General features: G+C 53.1%; 8 protein-coding genes across 8 annotated transcripts; 4 read left to right on the top strand and 4 right to left on the bottom strand.

Moving 5' to 3' along the window:
- Positions 1-1,594: 1,594 nt before the first annotated feature.
- ANP1 (Mannan polymerase II complex anp1 subunit) lies at positions 1,595-2,914 on the bottom strand (the record flags this gene model as incomplete). Its single annotated transcript, XM_053196516.1, has 4 exons — positions 1,595-1,945; positions 1,999-2,094; positions 2,147-2,466; positions 2,521-2,914. The coding sequence occupies 4 exons, from the start codon at positions 2,912-2,914 to the stop codon at positions 1,595-1,597; spliced, it is 1,161 nt and encodes a 386-aa protein (XP_053045917.1).
- Positions 2,915-6,329: 3,415 nt separating this feature from the next.
- Positions 6,330-7,125, top strand: MTR3 (3'-5'-exoribonuclease; the record flags this gene model as incomplete). Its single annotated transcript, XM_065757207.1, is given in 2 exon segments — positions 6,330-6,338; positions 6,355-7,125. 2 exon segments carry the CDS (start codon positions 6,330-6,332, stop codon positions 7,123-7,125), a joined length of 780 nt encoding a protein of 259 aa, XP_065614420.1.
- A 1,284-nt stretch (positions 7,126-8,409) lies between these two features.
- On the top strand, positions 8,410-11,259 carry N0V96_004757 (uncharacterized protein; the record flags this gene model as incomplete). The annotated part of the gene is made up of 1 exon (XM_053196518.2): positions 8,410-11,259. The coding sequence occupies one exon, from the start codon at positions 8,410-8,412 to the stop codon at positions 11,257-11,259; it is 2,850 nt and encodes a 949-aa protein (XP_053045919.1).
- Positions 11,260-11,475: 216 nt separating this feature from the next.
- Positions 11,476-12,487, bottom strand: SEN34 (tRNA-splicing endonuclease subunit; the record flags this gene model as incomplete). The annotated part of the gene is made up of 2 exons (XM_053196519.2): positions 11,476-12,400; positions 12,480-12,487. The coding sequence occupies 2 exons, from the start codon at positions 12,485-12,487 to the stop codon at positions 11,476-11,478; spliced, it is 933 nt and encodes a 310-aa protein (XP_053045920.2).
- Positions 12,488-13,109: 622 nt separating this feature from the next.
- Positions 13,110-14,335, bottom strand: ELP4 (Elongator subunit elp4; the record flags this gene model as incomplete). The annotated part of the gene is made up of 2 exons (XM_053196520.1): positions 13,110-13,822; positions 13,894-14,335. 2 exons carry the CDS (start codon positions 14,333-14,335, stop codon positions 13,110-13,112), a joined length of 1,155 nt encoding a protein of 384 aa, XP_053045921.1.
- Positions 14,336-15,078: 743 nt separating this feature from the next.
- Positions 15,079-15,592, top strand: RPB8 (DNA-directed RNA polymerases I, II, and III subunit RPABC3; the record flags this gene model as incomplete). Its single annotated transcript, XM_053196521.1, has 2 exons — positions 15,079-15,425; positions 15,487-15,592. The coding sequence occupies 2 exons, from the start codon at positions 15,079-15,081 to the stop codon at positions 15,590-15,592; spliced, it is 453 nt and encodes a 150-aa protein (XP_053045922.1).
- A 220-nt stretch (positions 15,593-15,812) lies between these two features.
- N0V96_004753 (uncharacterized protein) lies at positions 15,813-16,895 on the bottom strand (the record flags this gene model as incomplete). The annotated part of the gene is made up of 2 exons (XM_053196522.1): positions 15,813-16,782; positions 16,852-16,895. 2 exons carry the CDS (start codon positions 16,893-16,895, stop codon positions 15,813-15,815), a joined length of 1,014 nt encoding a protein of 337 aa, XP_053045923.1.
- Positions 16,896-17,612: 717 nt separating this feature from the next.
- N0V96_004752 (uncharacterized protein) lies at positions 17,613-18,249 on the top strand (the record flags this gene model as incomplete). Its single annotated transcript, XM_065757206.1, has 2 exons — positions 17,613-17,759; positions 17,839-18,249. The coding sequence occupies 2 exons, from the start codon at positions 17,613-17,615 to the stop codon at positions 18,247-18,249; spliced, it is 558 nt and encodes a 185-aa protein (XP_065614419.1).
- Positions 18,250-18,620: the final 371 nt, after the last annotated feature.

Raw genomic sequence — 18,620 nt, 5'->3', positions numbered from 1 at the left:
ATCAATGGATTGTCCTGTATACTGCGACCCTTTTTTCCACGTAGGCCCCATCTGTTGGCAGAGGCCACGTCCTGAGGGCCATCGATCCCGAGTCCAGTGCCTGGTGTCTTGGATGCACCCCTCGGTGAAGGACTCGGGGGCCCCAGGTGAATCGGGTTTGGGCTTCCACCCAAGATGGCCGAAACGGAAGAATGAGGTGATCGCGCATGTTTTTGAATCGCAGAGGTGATCGATATGCACTCGGACATGACCAAAGACACGGGGTCTACAGCGACAGAGACAGGTCGGCTTCGATACTGCATCCTTGGCGCGATCATGGCTCGACGAATGTCTACGCTGGAGCGCGTGCCAACGGCAGAGGCCGTCTCGGTTTGCAGCAAGTCATCCGCATCTCGACTCATGATATGAAGGTGAACGTGGCGGTTCGAGTGCGCGCGCGCGAGGATCGGTCTTGGAGGGCTCTCGGAATGATGGTGTTGAGTGGCGGCGTTCAGGCTAGAGAGGAACGACGAAGCACGGGCTGAATATCCTTAGATGACAGCAAGCTCCTTTGGCAATTTGTGGCGGGTGCCTTGTGCAATCGCCGGGGAGGGGTCCAAGGACAGATATCCGTCGAGCCGTTGGAGGTTAGCTCGAGTTCGTAGGGTGCGGATCGAGAACGTTGAGATTTAGGTGTCTTGTCCAAGACGGAGACAGCTGTCGCCAAAAAGGATTCCTGGGCGAAGAATTGACCAGGTTGCAGATGGAGCTCCCAGTCAAGTTACCGTGCACCTACGGAGCAAGGCCACTCTACATGTCGCCCAGTGTTAGTGATCACTAAGTAGCAAGTACCCAAGGTAAAGCAGCCCGATAAGGTACAGTGCCCCAGATTGGGGATTCCGCTGCAAGGTACCTCAGTGCCCGGAAGCTAAGCTGTGGGGGTACGTATCCTCCTAAGGTTCTAGCCTTCAATACCTTATAGGTTCCTAAGGTATCCGTAGAGGCAGTGGATACTTACTTTTGTAAACGACGGTACTTTGCTTTATCCTCTGGCCTTGGCCATGAATATACCACACCTCTTACTGAATCTCACGGCAAGACACTTCTACACAAATAGATGCTATTCAGGTCTGCCCTATTATATCCGTTACAGCCATTATCTCAAGTGGCATCTCGGTAGATAAGAGATTAAGTCTACCTTGAGTTAGGTCAAACCGCTGCAATTATTCCCAGTCAACGATAGTTCCAGACTGACAAAACTCGTCTCGGGCCTATCCTCTGCATCTAGTCACGTATATTGAAATTTCAGTTGTACATCTGTAACTCATAATTTCGCGGGCTAGTTCTGTGCCCGACGTAATGCCCATGTCCATGGGCCCCAGGATAAACCAACGCCTTCCTACAACATCCCCTCTCTTCCAGACCATCCGGTGGCAGATATCTTAGTGTACAACAAAGGCTGACAACACGGCTCGACTCTGCTTTATATCCCGTGTATCGATCGCACAAGCTGTCTGCTGGTGGCAACCTGGGTAGCGACACTCGTTCATCAAGAACAGCTACAGATCCTAGCAACGTTCGGCAGCAGGGAGTCATCTTACTAGATTTGTCCCTCTCAACTCTGAGCCTTCTTGGCGAATGCTGCGCCGTTTCCATCCTTCTCCTTTTTTGCCGGCTTGTCTGACTTGCCTTGCGCATCCTTCTTGTCTGCTGCTGCGGGCTTCTTGTTTGTATCCGCCTGCTTGCTGTCGGCATCCTTGGGCGACTTGGCCTCTTTGCCCTCCTTGGTGACCTCCTTGGTGCCCTTCGTCTCTTTCTTCTTCTCTCCGACGACGAGGTTTTGCATATCAGTCTTGTCCTTCTCCCACTGGCTGCTAGCATCGCCAAACTGCTCTTTGACCTTCTTCGCCTTCTCAGCCTTTTCTTCCTCCTCTTTTTGGCTAGCGAGTCTCTCTTGCTCCATTTCCTATATTGCATTAGAACAGACTTCGCAATGTTGTTGTTGAGTAAAAAACGTACCTCCATGTGCTTGATATCGTCAACGCTAGGCTCGTAAAGATGCCAAATCGTGTAGTGCGGCAGACCGACAACTGAGTATTCCATGCGCTTCGCCATCTGCACGGCAATGGTTAGTTCTGTTCCACATCCAGCAGCACAATCATCTCACCTTTCCAAATCCTTCGGTCTCGGCGTGCTTCTCAAAACTAAAAGCTGGGAAGTGTACTCCAGACCGGAAGACCTTGGCCTTGGCAAGAATACTGACGCCGCCCACTCCATCGATCTCCATCTCCATATCAGGGTCGCCATATGGGTCTCGCAGGTATGCCAGATGCGGCCTCCAAGTTGCATACTCGGCGTAACCTTCAACAATTACGGCATCTTCGTCCAGAGTATCCGCGAGGGCTAGCGCCGTTTCCGATTCCTGCCATGAGTTGAGATCATACGGCTGCTCTCCGCCGAGCCAATCCGGCAAAGGCCGCCAAACATCTGCAAACTGTCAGCGAGATACTCTCCCTCGCCCCTCAGGGTTTCCGAGCTTACTTGGCACAATCACGTCCTTGTTGTGACGCATGAGATCTTCGAGGATGGTGAATGGGGCGGTTTCGACGTCGACGTCGCGCCAGTACACCCAGGAATGGTATGGCCGTAGGGCGGCACTCAGTAGCCAGTTACGGGCCTGGGCCATCAACTTCCTTCGGCTCGCCTGTGCCGCGAACCCGTGACGACTCTCGACATCCTGGTTGACCTTTTGTCCAAAATCCTTTTCGATGATGGAGATCTCGCCGTAAGGTTGTTTGGGGTCCTCGTCAGCCTGAATCTCCTCGAGCATATCGTTGAGAACCTGTAGGGTGCGGTCCTTTGAGTCGGAGACCAGGAAGGCAAGGTCGATGAGGTGGTGGGGGTAGGTGAAGTTGCGCAGATGGGAGGCGAACATGGACAGATGTGACTCGGCGTCTCTTAGAGGGACACAGAGAAGAATGCGCTCCTCGCGCTCCCATCCCCTAGCAGTCCCCTGCACATTGCTGAGATCGTAGTATCGTACTGTTTCCAATTGCAAGTCGCTGCTGGCGGACAGCAGACCGAGGGAGAATATGGAAGTCAGGGAGGCTCCCGGCCAGATGAAAACGAGAAAGAGGATGGCGATAACGGCGACAATGACGAGGCGGGTTACTAGGCGCTGACGACGACGATTCGCGGGTGTTGAGGCTCGTGGTTGGTATCTGTTGAGAAGAGAATAACAGGTCAGCGAGGCGCGGCGCAAAGGATAGAAACAATCAGCGAGGAGAGAACAAAGGTGTCTTCCTGACCTGTGAGGGGAGATCTCGAACGTGTTCCCCCTTGGATATCCATTGGAATAACCACTCGCATGATGCCGCGGCACCACCTTGGAGGCTGATGAAGAATAAGAAGGCAACATCCAGGGCACTGGGTGGAAGTCGAATTCCCGGTCCCGAGGTGAGGGTGGAGAGTTGTACAGCAATAAAGCACCTCGCCCAGCCCTTGGGAGTCGTGAAGGTTAAGCAGAGGAGAGCATCTAAAACCAGGGGGAGCGAGTGCTGTTGGCTGGAAAGTGCGGCTCGGGCAGCGAACGTGTCAAGTTGTCGAAAGGTATGGAGGCCGCGATCGCGATGGCGGATGACAATGCGTCTTGAGGAGGATAATATGGGATGGGTCAGGTAGGTTAAGGGAGCGTCGACGGGATACCTGCGAATACGGGGTTTGGGACTGGGACTGGACCGGGACGCCAACTTTGGCTACGTATTATTTTATTTTCAGATTGCCTCTCTGTCATCCCAGGAATTGAATAGGTAGGTACTTGGCAACCCAGCTGTGACTGGGCACCGAGCCAGGTACCGGCACCCCTGCTTCGCGCCGTTTGGGAACTATGCACAGTAAGGACAGCGTACTTTGAACGTGTCCATCTGCCAAAGCAGGGTGGCAGGGCGGGCGGGAGGATGGGTATGCGCTGCACAGTCTGCAATATAATTGGACGAAACTTGGCGGAAGAAGCCTCCCTGAGCTCCCACTAGTCTGGATTCCATTGCCTTGAGCTATGCGGGAGCAAGCTACCTTGCCTTTCGAGCTTTCGAATCCGCGACTATCTGGCCGCATAATCGCCCGGGAGGTCCGTAAATCTGCCTACGTTAAAGCTTAACCTCCCTTCCATCCACGATCGCTCCCAACGATAAGGCAGGATCCAGTGTTCTTTTCTTCCCTCTTTCTCTCCCAAACTTTCATGACGCCAGCAAGCGTTTATTATCCTCAAAAACAGCAACATCTGTCTGAAACGTTAGGCGCAAAACCAGACTCGGTAGAGCTGACAGGAAACAGCCGATCGGATAAGATGGCTTCTGGAAGACGCCAGGGAATATGAGCAGGATCACGATTAGGAAGAGATACGCCGTAAACCCCCTCTGAACCGGATAGCAAGGCGCCTTAGCTCACCCCAACACTTGAGTTGAATAGGTAGGTCCCTTCGATGATGAGAAATCTGGGACGAGGCCGCGCAACACAACACATAGGCATCGCATTTCGCCGTCAGACGTGAGGTGTTCGGCATTTCCGAGGCCATCATACCCGAGCATTTTATCCACTTGCCTACCTTACAGACACCATCACACTGCACTTGCCGTTGTGGGGGCCATCAGGAAGGAGAGGGCGTGGAAAAGACCAAGGTCACAGTCCATGCACTTCTGGAATCTTGCTCATCCCCAACGCCTAGCCACATCATCCCGACTTTAGCTGTAGGTGGATGAAGTAGGCACGCGAGGTTACACTTCACTTTTTCTCAACACAACGAAGGAGAAGCGCTCTAGAGAACATCACGGGGGTAGACAGAGGTACACAAAATACATAACGGAGGCAAGGCAATACAAGGGAGAATCCTAAACGTGGACATCATTAGCAAAGTGAACCACACGCAAAGGCTACTTGAGAAAGTATGATCATGGCATCAGGTCAGACAAGCCGGGTGTACTCATTCAGCCAAGCCGGCCTCGCGAACACTGAACCTCAGAACGAGGAACCGAGAAGCTCAGCACTGAAGTCAAATGACGACTCCCGAGGGAGCCAACTCCACCACCTTCCTCATCCCTCCGGAGAGGAACTCCAGTGCGGGAGGATGACTCGGCGGGCATGACATAGTTGAATGGATAAGCTATGGTCATCATGATGTTGCGTGCGCCCGGGCAAGAAGCCCAAGAAACACGCGCGGGAGAATTATGAAAAGAAATTTCTTACCTGTGCTTGCGCGCTTGCCCACAATTTGGAGACGAGAGCTCTTAAGCTGTACAAATCAGATTGATTGCCTGCTGTGGGACGGTCCCTGTTAGCTATTTGCCTCGAATCATCAAGCAACAGCAAAGAAGGAAGATAGACGTCGTGTCAGACAAGGTTTTTGGTATATGGGTTATCATCACAGTGTTCAGTAGCAGAACTGAATGAATGGGTTGTTCATCATAGTCGACGATGTGCAGGTGCTGCAGAAAGAGAAAACAATGCAAAGTTAACGTACCCAAACAGTGTAGACACGAAGGTCTGGCGACGAGATGTTCAACCTAGTTTATTGACCTTGAACCACAGTTAGTAAAATTCTCCTTTCTGGTTCCAAGAGAATTTGCTGAAGGTCCATAGCGGCGTAGGATCAGATGGTGATGCATGTTTGTTCTTGCGCTCAGGAGATCGCGGGAACGGTGTGTAAGATATACATCATGAAAGTGGACAACGGGCGGTATTGAGGCTCCAAAAACTTACCAAGTAGAATGCTCTCGAGGCTGACCATGTAGAAGCAGCGCATTTTGGCTGCCGGAGCACCGATTCCCACGATTGCGATGAATGGTGGTTGAGGTTGATGGAGGGAAAGAGTGTGGTGAAAAATTTCGACTTGAAGTATCGAGCCTTATATGGCATAATGGGATGTCCCCACTTACCTTTGTGGACCCGGCGCGCAGATGCATCTAAGCGGGTATAGTAGCCGTAGTGGTCGGCAACGACCTGGAAAATTCACCTCAGGCCTCATCTCGAGTACTCACCACTGAGAAAGGCTCTCAACTCAGGCAAACGACGTCAGGTATTCACCATTTAATGCACATAATGCTGTAAATATCCCCAGCAAAACTCAAACTCTTTCAACCCAAAAAACCCGACAAAACCGCCTCTCACACTGCCGGGAATTGAAAAACGAGAGTCTATCAAGATGGCTGATCGACGGAGAATCAATGGACCGCCTGGTACAACATTACCGCCCGTTTATGAGGCTACGGATCCGATTGCGACTCTTAGGGAAAGGCCGGCCAACGGCATTCGAGGATTGTGTTAGTTGATCTTTGATTTTCTCCTGGGGTTCGATGATGCTAATAGTGAGAAGTTCTCAAGACTGGCGTCACCCCCACAGCTTCAGGCTCAGCATACATGGAGATTGAGCCACCACTTGGCCAGATCAAATCTCAGGCCGCTTCTCAGTCAAAATCCAATGGCATGAAGCTCATCTGCACCGTCCATGGGCCTCGTTCGCTTCCTCGATCCGCACCCTTCTCACCTTACTTGGTGCTCTCAACTCACGTCAAGTATGCTCCTTTCGCCACACGTCGACGTCGAGGCTACCTTCGTGACTCGAGTGAGAGAGATCTCAGTGTTCATCTCGACACGGCCTTACGTGGAGTTATCATTGCCGATAGATGGCCAAAGAGTGGCGTTGACGTGATTGTTACCATTATCGAAGGCGACCAAGAGCGAGAGGCGTCCCACTCTCAAGGCAACGAAGAGTGGGATATGATGAACGTCCTTAGTGGCTGCATCACCGTTGCCGCGGCGGCTCTCGCTGATGCCGGCATCGATTGTGTCGACATGGTTACCGGCGGTGTTGCAGCTCTTGTCTCTTCAAACGAGCAAGACACCACAGACGCGGACGCTCTGTCTGTTGTGTTGGATCCCGTTTCTCTGGAACACGACAAAATACTTGCCGCTTGCTGTGTGGCTTACCTCCCTAGTCGCGCGGAGATCACCAACCTCTGGGTGAAGGGCCAGCTCTCGCCGCTGGACCCCTTGCTCCATACGAAACTCATGGGCCGCGCTATTCAAGCATCGAAGGGCAACTATCGCGCCGTTCTCGAGAGACTCGAAAGCAACCAACCGCCCAGCTGTTAGACGACTGGACCATGGTTAATTACCTAGCGGGGGTATGCAGCCCGAGTTCGACAACACGGCATTGATTTGTCGGGCCTTCGAGAGTGGGCCACGACTAACCATGGCCTCATTGCGCCTCTGAACATCGAAAACTGTAGCATGCGCTGTAATGTATCAGCGCGGCATATTTTACCGGGTGATTCGCACTCGAGTGATGACAAAAGAGGGTGAAGGTCTTGGCAGACAACGTAGGCGAAAGCAAGATCACCTTTGAGAGCTCATGCAGAAATGTCAGATTGATAACGGTCACCGAGCTTTCCTCTTCATAGCCATACTCGTGACCGGTGCTCACGGGGCGGACTATGTCGAGAATATCCTGTTATATCAGGCGTTGTGGTCACATCGGCAAAAGATACCAGCCCGATGTATGAAGAAACATTGAAAGCTTCATTTGATAGATGAGGGATGGCAGACATGGTTATTAAAGCTGGAAGAACTCTGTTCATTCAATGGTAGACGGGAAGGCGATAGAACTTCCATCATCACGATGTGCCTTACAAGAAATGAGCAAGTGAGCTGTCTGTGAATGCTGTACAGATTATCCCAGAAAATTCGGCTCATAGTCGTTGCCTGCTCTTGTTCCAGTTCACTTAAAAGCGACTGCCTTGCTTGGTATTGAGTCACCTGCCTGGCACGGAATGGATCTCATAGCGCTGCTCTCTGAAGGGTTGGTGTACCTTATTGATGATACCGTCAAGGTTGAGCATGGATGCTTGTTAGGTATCCACTTTACCCCAACCTCGGCAGGGCAGTCGTCGCACTGAGAAGCCCTTAGCCGTCTCTCGTAAGCACTCGGACCCCGGCTTCCAGCTCCTCGGTGCTCTGGGTTCGCTATTGTCCGTCAGAGAACGGCGCTAAGGAGTGGAGAGACCTGGAGCGATCAGTGAGCTTCGCGGGCATGCGACAACATCCCTCCATCCCATCCGAGCTTCCGTCCTTATCCATCTCTACACCCCCACCGTCCTTTCCCTCTTGACGAGCCATCTTCGACCGACCTTGGGCCCCGATCGTCCGCGACATATCATCGACGACCGTTCCTGACATTGGCCGTCCTCAGCTACCTTGTTAGAGACCCTGTCAGCCAAACACCTACTCGTGCCTGCTGTCCGCATAATGTTCTCCCGCAGTCGACGTCACTGCCCATGATCCGAACCGCGACTTTCCCAGCCGCCCCGAGCGATAAGGCTGCTGCCGCTGCCTTTTTATAATCTGCCTGGTCTGAATACCAACCTTTTCCTGGTGACCATGGACAACCTGCATCCACCTCCTACTCTTGAAAATACAGGGGTTTGGCAGAACCTCTCGCTGTGGACCGCTCACCAGGTTCAATACGCCGTGAATATTACCAAGCTCGCTCCTTCTTTCGACGACCTGGTATGGGCTGGCCCGAGAATGGTACGAAAGCTCACGGCCTACCTTCCTATACCCGACTCCCTCGAGAGAGTCATTCCAGAAGCAACGGGACCCGGCATCCTACGTACTACCGACGCGGCCACGACTGCTGCCTTCGACATGAATATCCCCCCTCCCATAGACCACCTTCCTGGCACGGGGCCTGCTGTTCCAGCTGATCCAGATGCTGTCTTGGCCTCTCCAAAGTTCACCATGGAGGGTGCAAGAGGGCTAGGTAGTGTCTTCAGCTATGCAACGAGCAAGTGGGCGCTTTGCTGTATCGCCATGGCAATCGTCCTCAACCGCACACACATCTTCGCAGCTACTCGCCGACGCTTGCGACTCACTCTGCCGATTCGATTGGTCCTGCGTGGTCTTCCTGTTCTTCTATTCTTGGTACAAGCGCGCGGCCTACTGCGGTCAATACAGTGCCAAACATCTCCCGACTTTGCCGAAATGCGCTGGGGAAATACAAGCAAGAGCTCCGAGCTCATGTTCTCGCAAGCCGGCGGTCTTCTCCATACCATGAGTTCGGCACTGTTATTGGGGGCTTCAGACGAAGCGTCTTGTACAGCTGTGGGCATGATTCCGACAGATAGCAACGACACGACGCAGGACATGAGGGGATCTCTGTCCCTGTTGTGGCCACTATTCGGAACCTTTTGTTTTAGTCAATTCCTGGAGACTGTCTCCTGTGCTGTCCAGGGCCGACCCGTAGCAGCCGAGACGGGTATGACGCTTTTTGAACACTCTCTTGCCTTCGCCGAGGCGGACGCTGCCATTAGCAATCAACTTGGCTGGGGCTTATTTACCCAATCTCAAGTAGCAGACGCCGCTTCGGCCAGCGCCAGCAGCATAGCCATCAGCCGCTCCATGATTCTCAGAAGGGTCAACACGTCACCCGAGGTTCTACTGGTTGCCTTTCTTTCCACCATGAGCCACATCACCAGCCATTTGCTGGGTATCTTCAACCTGCAAGCCAGATTTCGACTCGTCAGCACCGGATTCTGGGGCCTATGTTTTATGGCAAGCATTCTTTGGAGTGCTTTCACGTTCTCCTTGGATGACCCTACGAAGCAAGGCCTACTCAGATTTCCGACAGTCTGCATCATTGGCTTCATCCCCCACGTTCTTGTGCTTGGTGGCATCCTGGTCTGTTTCTTCATCTACCTGCTGGCTCTCGGTCTGGCGGCTCTCACGCCGACAGAAGGACAATCAGGACAGAGGCTGAGCCTTCGCGAGCGGCTGGCGCAAGCCCACGCCAATATGCAAGCCAATCTCTCTCTATCTGACATTCGGATCACTATGGAAATGGACTTTTACACCGCTTTACTTCGGACCGGCTTTGGGGCTATTACCATGGCAAGCGAAGCCGTCTACCTGAACGAAGACAGAGACGTCACAATGAGACCGCACACGTGGCTTGAGGAAGAGAGGTACCGCGAGCTTGAAGAGTTACGAAATCAATGGATCGGAGCTGGCGCTCCTGACACTCACTATGATACCATAGGCACAATCGGTCTAGTGCCGGTCAAGGACGACAACATGTTGTCCAAGAATGGATACTCTCGCGAACGGGCGGCCCAAAAGGTGCCCAAATCACGATCTGGGGAGCGAAGACTGAGGGACGGCGTTGGCGCCGCAGAGCGGAGTGGCCGATGGTTGATGGCTCTGGACTTCATCATGAACATCAACAGACTGATCTTCCGAACGTGGGCCACCACTATGCTGAAGATACTTTCCAAGATTGGCTTACGGCACCCGAGGCTCCTTCTTTGGATTGTTCGCCGACCCAAAGCTGCCACCGACTTGAGGAACTCGAATAACAAAGATAGTGCCGGCCGTTCCCAAGCACCTGCAGATCCCGCCGAGTCACCTATGAACATCCCACTGACTGACAGCGTCGATGTCGAATCCGAGTTCCGACAGCAAGTATGGAGGGGAAACCAAGACTGGGCTCCCATGGACGAGGCCGACCTCGATTCGAAGCTGTACGGCTGGTGGCTGAAGGGTGGGTGGTGGGGTTCGGCAGACAACAGCGGGGAGTACCAACCGACGCCAGAGTACGATGACGACGATACGACGAGCGTCGTATCTTTCAGCACTACCGGCGACAGCGATTGGGAGTCGGAAGACACTGGGCAGAGAACGCCCACGCAGTCTAGATCATGGGCTTCGCGCGAGCACACACCATTCATGGAGGATTCATTACAGCTGTCAGATCTGGCACGCCTGCTACACCCTAGCAACCCCGAAGAGAGGGAGGAAGCGCATGCGCTGGCCGCCCATCTGAGTAGCGACAGAATCGTAACCCGATCACAGTATCTCAGGTCACGGCAGCTACAGCGAACACAGATACTGCAGCCAAACGGGCAGTCAAGTCGTGTCACGACGCGGCCGGTCAAGATGACACCAGACGAGGAGGCTCAACGTTTGGAGCAGTTGCTGCTGTCCCGGCGCTCCCAGTTCTCGACTTCGGTAGATCGCGGAACATCGACATGGGCAGAAGGAGCGGCCGGTCTGGGTCCGGACGGTCCGCAGTGTGTCGTCTGCCAGAGTTCTCCCCGGACCATCATAGTCTGGCCCTGCCGATGCTTGAGTCTTTGCGACGATTGCCGAGTGTCACTTGCTATGAACAACTTTGACAAATGTGTGTGCTGTCGTCGGGAGGTCATCAGCTTCAGCAGGATCTACGTGCCCTAGGATTAAGTTGATAATGGCAGGGCGTCTTCGAAGGACGCTTGTACATGCTACGATGGGATATCAGAACACTTGAGAAATTCTGGCGTTTGGGGCGGTTCGTAGCATGGTCGTTTCATTGAGGTACACGGAATAGGGGTATCTTATTGGTATTACACAGGTTATCTAGGCTTAGCGTTGAGCGTCACCTTCATTCAGGCATGTGGCCCAAATCATAGCTCACATTCCTGCCCATTCAACGCAAAATGCGCGCACCTGCTTAGTATCACCGTTCACGTCGGGAACTTCTCCACCAAACAAGAAGCCCTTCTTCACTGAAGTCCCCAGACGACCACTGCCAACGATATCAAGCATCGGTATTTTCTCATCCCAATCGTAATTCGTGGCGAGGAAGTGGGCGTGATACCGCAATGGATCACCCGGGTACACACTGTAATTGGCGCCAAAACGTAGACCGGGAGTCATGAAGTATCCTCTAGACTGCAAGTGGTGATGCAACGGCCCAGCGAGAGGTTGAGGCACTGTTTCCTCAACCTCACCCACGGGCAGGAGGAGACCTTCGCTAGTTGTCGGCGTGACCGCCAGGGACGGCTTGGCCTCTAAGTTATCGCGGGGCTTCAGGCTCTTATCTGGAACAGCACCTCCAAACAGAGAATCATCCACCTCGGGACTGGATTTTGGCTGCGCCGCGGCCGTCTTGGCGCTCTTGTTCCTCCGCGTCTGTTCTGTAGCTGCCTTCTTGGCCTGATCCTCTGCCAACAGCTTCTGCGCCTTGCTCCGACGTTCTTTCAATAGGGCAATGTAGGCGTGGCGGGTAGCCTTGTCCGGGGAGCGCAGGGACGACAGGTGATGCGAAGCCTCTTCGACGAGGCGGCCTACCTTGTTCTCGATGAGCACGCTGGCCTCCTCGGGCAGCAACTCCAGCGGCAGACTGAGAAACACGTTTTGTGTTGGGTTCTGCGGGGTCGTTCCCACCAGGACGGAGCAGATGTTGTGGCTGCGCCTGATTGTAGCCACATCTTCGGCATCAAAGACTAGGTAGCGATCTGCAATCTTGGAGATACGCACGGGAGGGACCGGAGGATCTTCCAGTACTGCTGCCATTGTTCTTGCCTCGGAGCTATTTGGGCCGGCCTTGCTTTTCCTGTATCTGAGAGAAGAATTGTTAGCGACTGCTTGAAGAGATTTGAATGCAAAACGCTAGTAACAGTGCTGAAAGCCACAAAATCATATCTCGTTAAAATGATAGTTTCGTCACAGAGTGTCAGTGGATTGACAGATTGATTGAGATTGGGTTGTTTAATCATTGAGCTTTGGGGGGGTTGGAAAAATGGGAGAAAACTCGTAAACTTACCCTGATGTGTGGTTGTCGGAGTCAAGAGAGGAACATAGCTTGAAAAATTCGTAGGATTGAGGTTTATGGAGCTGGCAGTGGTGGAGACGGGCGGTGAGGCAGAACCCCTTTGACTCTTAAGGCAGTGCTGTAATACTGTGTAGGTGTGTTGAATGCCCCGTAAGATAGCGTGGCGCTGTGGCTGTGCGTTTGCGCTCTTCAACGTCGAGTTGGTGAGGATTTGTAACCAGCTATCGACTTGCAAGATGCCGCAGCCCGCGTTTATTCAAACAATTTGACGGTATTCTAGATGATTTTGCCATGTTATTTTATTTGAGACTTCCATTTGTAGAGCAATTACCGCGTCAACGATCAAGCTCCTAAGGTACGGGTCTGGCGAACCTGTGTAATACAGCAGGGCATCCACCGGTGATCTTGGCCACATAGAATCGTGGGGAGGTTGAAACGGCCTCGTATCATTATACGCTCAACTCTCATACTTATGCATTCCGTTGAATAATCAAAAGTCTAGCTTCTCCGCCTTCTTCCCCTCTGCCTTGGCTCCCTGGCCCCCATCCCCTTCGTCCAACAAAGGCGGGAGAACATAAGGCTTCACAATGAGCCCACTTGAGCTGCTCATTCTGAAGGAAAGGTTCTCCCGCGAAGACTGGCCTTCTATTCCTCCTCCCCTCTCGTGGTAAACAGGGAGGCTATGCACCTTGAGCATACCTTGCACGACGTCTTCTGACTTGGTATTCGGCTCAACGTGCACTTTTCTCGGAAGGGGCAGCATCTCCAGCACTCCATCGCACAATAGCTCCATCCATCGTGTGAATCCTGTCGACCGCGGAAACAAGGAAGTAGAAAGCGAGATCATGGCCGTCAGGCTCCCTTCGTGCTGGCGCAGCAGTGCTCTCAGCTTGTGCAAGAACTGTAGGGCATCCGCCGGGCGGCAGATGGAGGAACCATAGAGCGCGGGCGACAGAAGGCTCGGCACTACAATACGATGAATAGTACCAGGCGGCGATGCCTTCAGCTTTGCAGAGACGTTGCTGATAAATGTGTCTAGAGGGGAAGAGCTGCCGGGTCCCGATGGCTGGAGCCAGCTCATGGCAGCAGTTGAAGGGGTCGCATGTATTTCGCCCTTGATGTCACTAGGCTGAAGGCGTTTTCCAAGGTCAAAGGAGTGACAGAAAACTTCAGCAGTCCCGGCTGGACCATTGTTGTTCGTCCCTGGAGAATTGATTATGTTAGATCAGTGTCCGTGGCCATTCAATGTTCCATGAGGTCAGGGAGAAACGTACTCGGACCGGCATTGTTGCCAAGACTCTCATATCTCCATGCAATTTTCATCTTCTCGTCTGACGCCGACGCCGATTTCTTCTTACTTGAGCCACTGGCTTTGCCAAGTCCCGGAAGCTCCCCTCTCCACGCATCCGTTGGGCCAAGCACGTGTACTTGCTGGCCCTGCACGAGACCCTCGGCAGCATAATATCTGAGCAGCACACCCGAGAAGTCCGTCGTTCCGGACTCCTCTACAAGAATACTATAGCCAAGCGGTAGCCCTGCATGTCCTGCCAGGAGCTGGTCTAGTGATGCCGTTCCGGTGGAGGTTGTAGGACGGCCGTCAAGGGGTGATGAACGAGTTCCCACCGGTGGTAGAGTTTCCTGCTTCGGTGCTATGGGCTCTCGTACAGGACCTCTGGTGGATGTTCCAAGGACGACGTTCTTCTTTCTAAATGACATGGTGCAAAGGGGTGTGCCAGGTGAACTTGATATACTGGGTCACAGATTCGCAACCATTCCTGCCTGAGAACCTGTAGCAGATTCTTGACGTGACCGAGTTTTTTTTTCTCCTGTCGCTGCGTCAGAAAAGGTTGCCCAAATCAATTACATGAAATTCTCACGGACGTAGAAGTAATTCCAACGTTGACTCACTGGCAGTATGTGTAAGATGGCAATTCAGATATCGCTTCCGATACTGCACTACTGGTATAAATCACTCACCAGCCAATGAGAATGAACTTTATGCACTCAGATACCTGACCTCGATATAGTCGAGAGCACCGTGGACAATGTGTTGCTAGTGAAGTAAGTAAGTGACCTGCAACTTAGTTACATCAAGTCCCCCTCCACTGAAGAGGGCAGGTGGGGGTTGGTTCGCTTACCTTAGGTACCTTACAAAAATTTAAGCCCCGCTGATCGCAGTCAGGTACCTGATTATGCTTCCTAACCCGACACGCCCCTCGTCCGATTGCACACTACACCGGTTAACTCAATTGCTCCTCGATTTTTTAATTTTTTTTAACCTTCCCAGCCGGAGCTTCACACGCCGCATCTTGAAAGCCACTTGCTGTCGCTCACGATCCTCAAGCCTTTGCGCCTCCGAACGGAAGACCTTGATATCTTTTCTCGTCCGACCCGACGACAACACCACGAACTACTCGTATCATTCACCTCGAAAAAGCACTCCAAAGTATACAACAATCATGTCTGGCAGCGGCGATGTCACCCTCTTCGAGGAGTCCTTCACGGTCACCAACTACGACCAGTCCAAATACGATAGAGTCGCCCGTATCTCGGCCACCTCGACCGACAACCAGACGCTCATGACCCTTGACATCAACGTTGAGCTGTTCCCCGCCTCCGTTTCCGACAGCCTGCACGTGGTTCTGGCGACCTCTCTGGCCCACGATGGCAGCAAGGACGACGAGAAGGGATGGCGGGACGTGACCAAGGGCAACCAGGACCGTGAGCCGTCATTGGCCGATATGTTCGACTATGTCTGCTACGGCAAGATCTACAAATTCGAAGATGCCGACGACGGTCAAACTATGTTCGTGTTCCCGCATTGAATTCAGTGCGCTGCGTAGAAGCTGACTGTGCTGTAATTATAGCAAGGCCTACGTCTCGTTCGGAGGCCTGTTGATGTCCCTCGAAGGCCCCTACAAGAAGCTGACCCCGCTGAGAGTCGACTACGTCTACCTTCTCATCAAGAAATGATTGAACAGACACTGGAACTTTTCGCAATGGGATTTTCAACGCTTACTCGCTCTATTCTGGCGCGCATAAAAGTGAGGCACTACAAAAGGCTGTACAGATGTTGTATGGCTCTACACATCAAGAGCATGGGCAACGGAGTTAAAGGCGTCAGGAAATTTTCTTGAAAGAGCAAGCCGGGATGCTCCTGATATCCCCCGGATCTCGAAACTTTGTCCCCGGCTCAAGGATCGATAGCCCCTAGGGACGGGTCCTGATTGTGCGGCCCAGGAAACGGCATTCGTCGGTGGATTCTTTGCACAATCTGATTGTACTCAGGCTCGTTTTCTCTAGTCAAGATACCCCGGCGGATAAAAAAGTCGAGAGCCACTAGCGCGCAATTTGGCTTCCATACGCCTTGTGCGAGTCCTTCGCGGACCTGCTCGACCGTAGACAGGCTGAACTCGGCGACTTCGCCGTCCTTTGGCTGCGGTACAACGTCTGCGGGTAGTTCGAGATCATAAATCCATTGAACTTCGGGATAGATCAGCCCTTCCTCGCCCGCCTCTGCCTCGGTGATGTAAATGTACGTGACACCGCCAACGAACTTGGTCTGATGGCGAACAATCTCTTCTGGCAGGCTGGCCTCCTCGTCTGCCTCGCGGATGACACACTCAAAGGGATCCTCTCCCGTCATAAGTCCGCCGGCAACGGTATTGTCCAGCATGCCGGGGAAGGTGGATTTGGTCGGAGAGCGACGCGGCACCCAGATCCTGATGCCGTGGCTCGCTGATGGGTCACGCACAAAGGCAGTCAAGTGAACACCGTATCTCATGACACCGAATAACCCCGAGGCGGCCCTCTCAATGTCGAAAAGGAGCTCGCCATTACGGCCATACACGGGCCACAGCTCGTCGCGCCAACCCCGGAGGATGGGAAAGGTGTCGTTGGCCCTCCAGTAGTCAGAGAGGTCCGCCGCCAGCTTGCTGCGGCTTTCTAACGTCGGCCCTTGGAAGGCTCTGAGAGTGCGCTTCTCCGAGTCGACTTGGACTTCCCCCTTGATGCTGTCGGGTACCTTGAGCAGCTCGGTCACCACCCTTGGCAGAACGTATCCGAGAGGTACGTCACCATGCTCATCTTTGAAAATGAGAGTGTACACCGACCCAAACGTCCCTGCGTGGGGTGCGTTTTCCTTGGGCTGCTTGTACGGATATCTGCATCCTGGGTCAGCTGCGGGGGCTCAGCCTCGGGGGAGCAACATGCCCAGTGCCAGTGTTTCTCACGAGTCGACCTGGTCAATGAGATCAATGTTGGTAAAGGTCTCCATCTTGTTAGAATATGTTCTCTTGGTCGTCTTGAGAAGCAACTGAGCGATAATTCGGCCGGGAATGAATAACGATCGTAGCATAAATTACTGTATTCTGAAAGATGCGAGGTAGGCGTCGTCTAGAGTTGGGTGCCGCCGAACCTCGAAGCGACGGTGATATGCATATAAGTCTGACCCCGATGCCGGAAGTGACGTGTTTCCAGCAACAAGAACCAGCATCAAAACTTTGGACCCCTCGAGTCGGACTTCCCAATGGCAAGTGCAGAGTAAGGTACATTCGTCAACCGGATAGCGGATCCGATACAAGCATATGATTGGCTAGTGTCATCGAGGCTTCTCCCATCGTCTCGAGGCTTCCTCCACAACCTAATGCAGCTGCCCCTCCCCCCACCCTTCAGTACGCCAATAATTGTACTTGATCCGGTCCTTCTCACTTCATCGTCAGCCTCATTCTCGTAGAGTCCTCAAGCACTGAAGCCTAGGATTTGTTCTCCCTCAGAGAAGCTCCTCTTTCTGTACAATTACATTTGTGATCCTCCACTTTCGAAGCTTGTCTCTTTGATACACAGCCAACAAGCGAACTTGCTTCAAGGCCTCAAAACGACGTCTTAGCCCTTCCAACCAATCTTTTTGAGTCGTTCATGAGACGGCATTAAAAGGCCCTTCACGCTGTCCAAGAGCCACCTTTTAAGGCACTCTACCTCTACATCCACCACCATGTCCGGCCCTCTCTTCGGCATCGTCCCAGCCGGCCAGCCTCTGCTGACGGACCCAACATCGGCGCCCTCGGAAACCTCCTTCCTCTACTCCATCTCCGCCGCCAGACCCTTCTCCCACATCACAGTCATGCTCCTCCCGGGCATGGTTCTACCCCCCCGACACCGCAGCCGCAATTTACTTCGCCACGGCCGCCGACGTCGCCGCTGCAACCGTAACGGGCCAGGCGCCAAACTTCAAGTTCCTCGGCGGCATCGGCACAGGCAAAGAAAGCGCCACGTTCAAACTCAACGCCGGCAGCAATGCCAACAACAACAACAACAACAACAACAACAACAACGGCGACCCCAGCGTCATGATTGGCGTCTCGGTTGAGCCTGCCGAGTCTGTCTTCTCCCGCATCCAAGAGATCTCCGCCAACAAGGCCTCCTCCTCCAACAACGCTTCCCAGCCGTCCACGCAGCTTCTGGCGCAGAACATAATCAAAAACGCCTTCAACTTCCTCGCGAGCTTCAGCGGCACGGCCGGTCCCGGAGGCGTCGAGGTCGTCCCGCTCAAGGCATTTGAAGAGTGGTGGAAAAAGTTTGAAAGTCGCGTTCGGTCCGATCCGAGCTTCCTCGAAAGGCCGCAAGATTGAGGATACCCACCGCCATATACTCACATGTTCTTTTCATCTAGTTCATAGCACTCCTAATTTGATACCCGAATAGATGATTTCATTGTATCTATGTTCAAGACACGTAGACAAACCCGGTCTAGTTTTCATTGTCATCTGTTCGAAAAACTTGGTCTGGAAGGGACTGGCGATTCGGCGTTGTGCAACACCCAACGCAGAAAAGGAACAAACAAATTTGCGACAGCTCAATGCCATGCAATGCCTCCCAAAAAGAAAAGTGATCTCTCGTCTAAAGCGGCCCGATAACACTTCCCTTGTGATAAAACGCCGATAACTGCCTCCAATCCGAAAAGCCCATGGGGCCCTTGATGCTGGGCCACTCCACCATGCCT

This window comes from Colletotrichum fioriniae, assembly GCF_027942845.1.
Source record: "Colletotrichum fioriniae strain IMI 355084 chromosome Unknown scaffold_4, whole genome shotgun sequence".
NCBI lineage: Eukaryota > Fungi > Ascomycota > Sordariomycetes > Glomerellales > Glomerellaceae > Colletotrichum > Colletotrichum fioriniae.
This window is presented reverse-complemented; position numbering and strand designations above follow the sequence as displayed.